General features: G+C 68.8%; 1 protein-coding gene across 1 annotated transcript; it reads left to right on the top strand.

Annotated features, from left to right (window-relative positions):
- The first annotated feature begins 215 nt into the window (after positions 1-215).
- On the top strand, positions 216-713 carry COPS9 (COP9 signalosome subunit 9). The gene has a single exon (XM_023523001.1). The coding sequence runs from the start codon at positions 317-319 to the stop codon at positions 695-697; it is 381 nt and encodes a 126-aa protein (XP_023378769.1). The 5' UTR covers positions 216-316; the 3' UTR covers positions 698-713.
- The last annotated feature ends 6 nt before the right edge of the window (positions 714-719 follow it).

The raw sequence follows: 719 nt of genomic DNA, 5'->3' as shown, positions 1-719 counted from the left end.
CAGCTCCCTTTGCGCCTCGACAGGCAGGCGGGAAACTCGTCCACCTTAGCTGGGACCAGGGCCAGTCAGTCCTGTGGGTCCAGCCCAACTGGCCAGAAGGACCATAGAGTCGGCGGTCCTCCTGCATCTAGACCGGCCAGGCAGAGAAGGGGGGGGGGGAGAGAGAGAGAGAGAGAGAGAGAGAGAGAGAGAGAGAGAGAGAGAGCATAGAGTCGGCGGTCCTCCGGCGTGTAGACCTGCCCCGGCGGGGCACGCACCGGAAGAGGCGGCCAGCGGGCCGGAAGTGCGCCGGGGACTCCGGACGCGCAGCGAGGAAATGAAGCCGGCGGTGGACGAGATGTTCCCCGAGGGCGCCGGGCCCTACGTGGACCTGGACGAGGTGAGGCGGGAGGCTGCGGCCGGGCTGCGGGGAGAGAAGGCGGTGGCCCGCCCGCGCCCCGCTTCCCCGACGAGTCTCAAACCCGAACCCGAGGTCGGACCCCGAGGACCCAGCGACGGTGACGACCGTGGGGCCGGCGTCGCAGGGAGTTCGGGGCGCCTGCAGTCAGACGGGCGCACCCCGGGGGCGCGAGGTGCAGGGGGCTGTGCCCTGGGCCTGGCGGAGGGGGCGGCTGGCGTTTACGTGACCTGGCACGTCTGCGTGGCGTTTTGCACAGTGACACTGGTCTTGCGCTTTTGTCTCACTCCATCGTGGTGACAGGGAGGTTTTGTCTGCTGTT

This window comes from Pteropus vampyrus, unplaced genomic scaffold, assembly GCF_000151845.1.
Source record: "Pteropus vampyrus isolate Shadow unplaced genomic scaffold, Pvam_2.0 Scaffold369, whole genome shotgun sequence".
Classification (NCBI taxonomy): Eukaryota; Metazoa; Chordata; class Mammalia; order Chiroptera; family Pteropodidae; genus Pteropus; species Pteropus vampyrus.
Note: the sequence above shows the minus strand (reverse complement) of the source record. Positions and strands in the feature narration are given on the sequence as shown.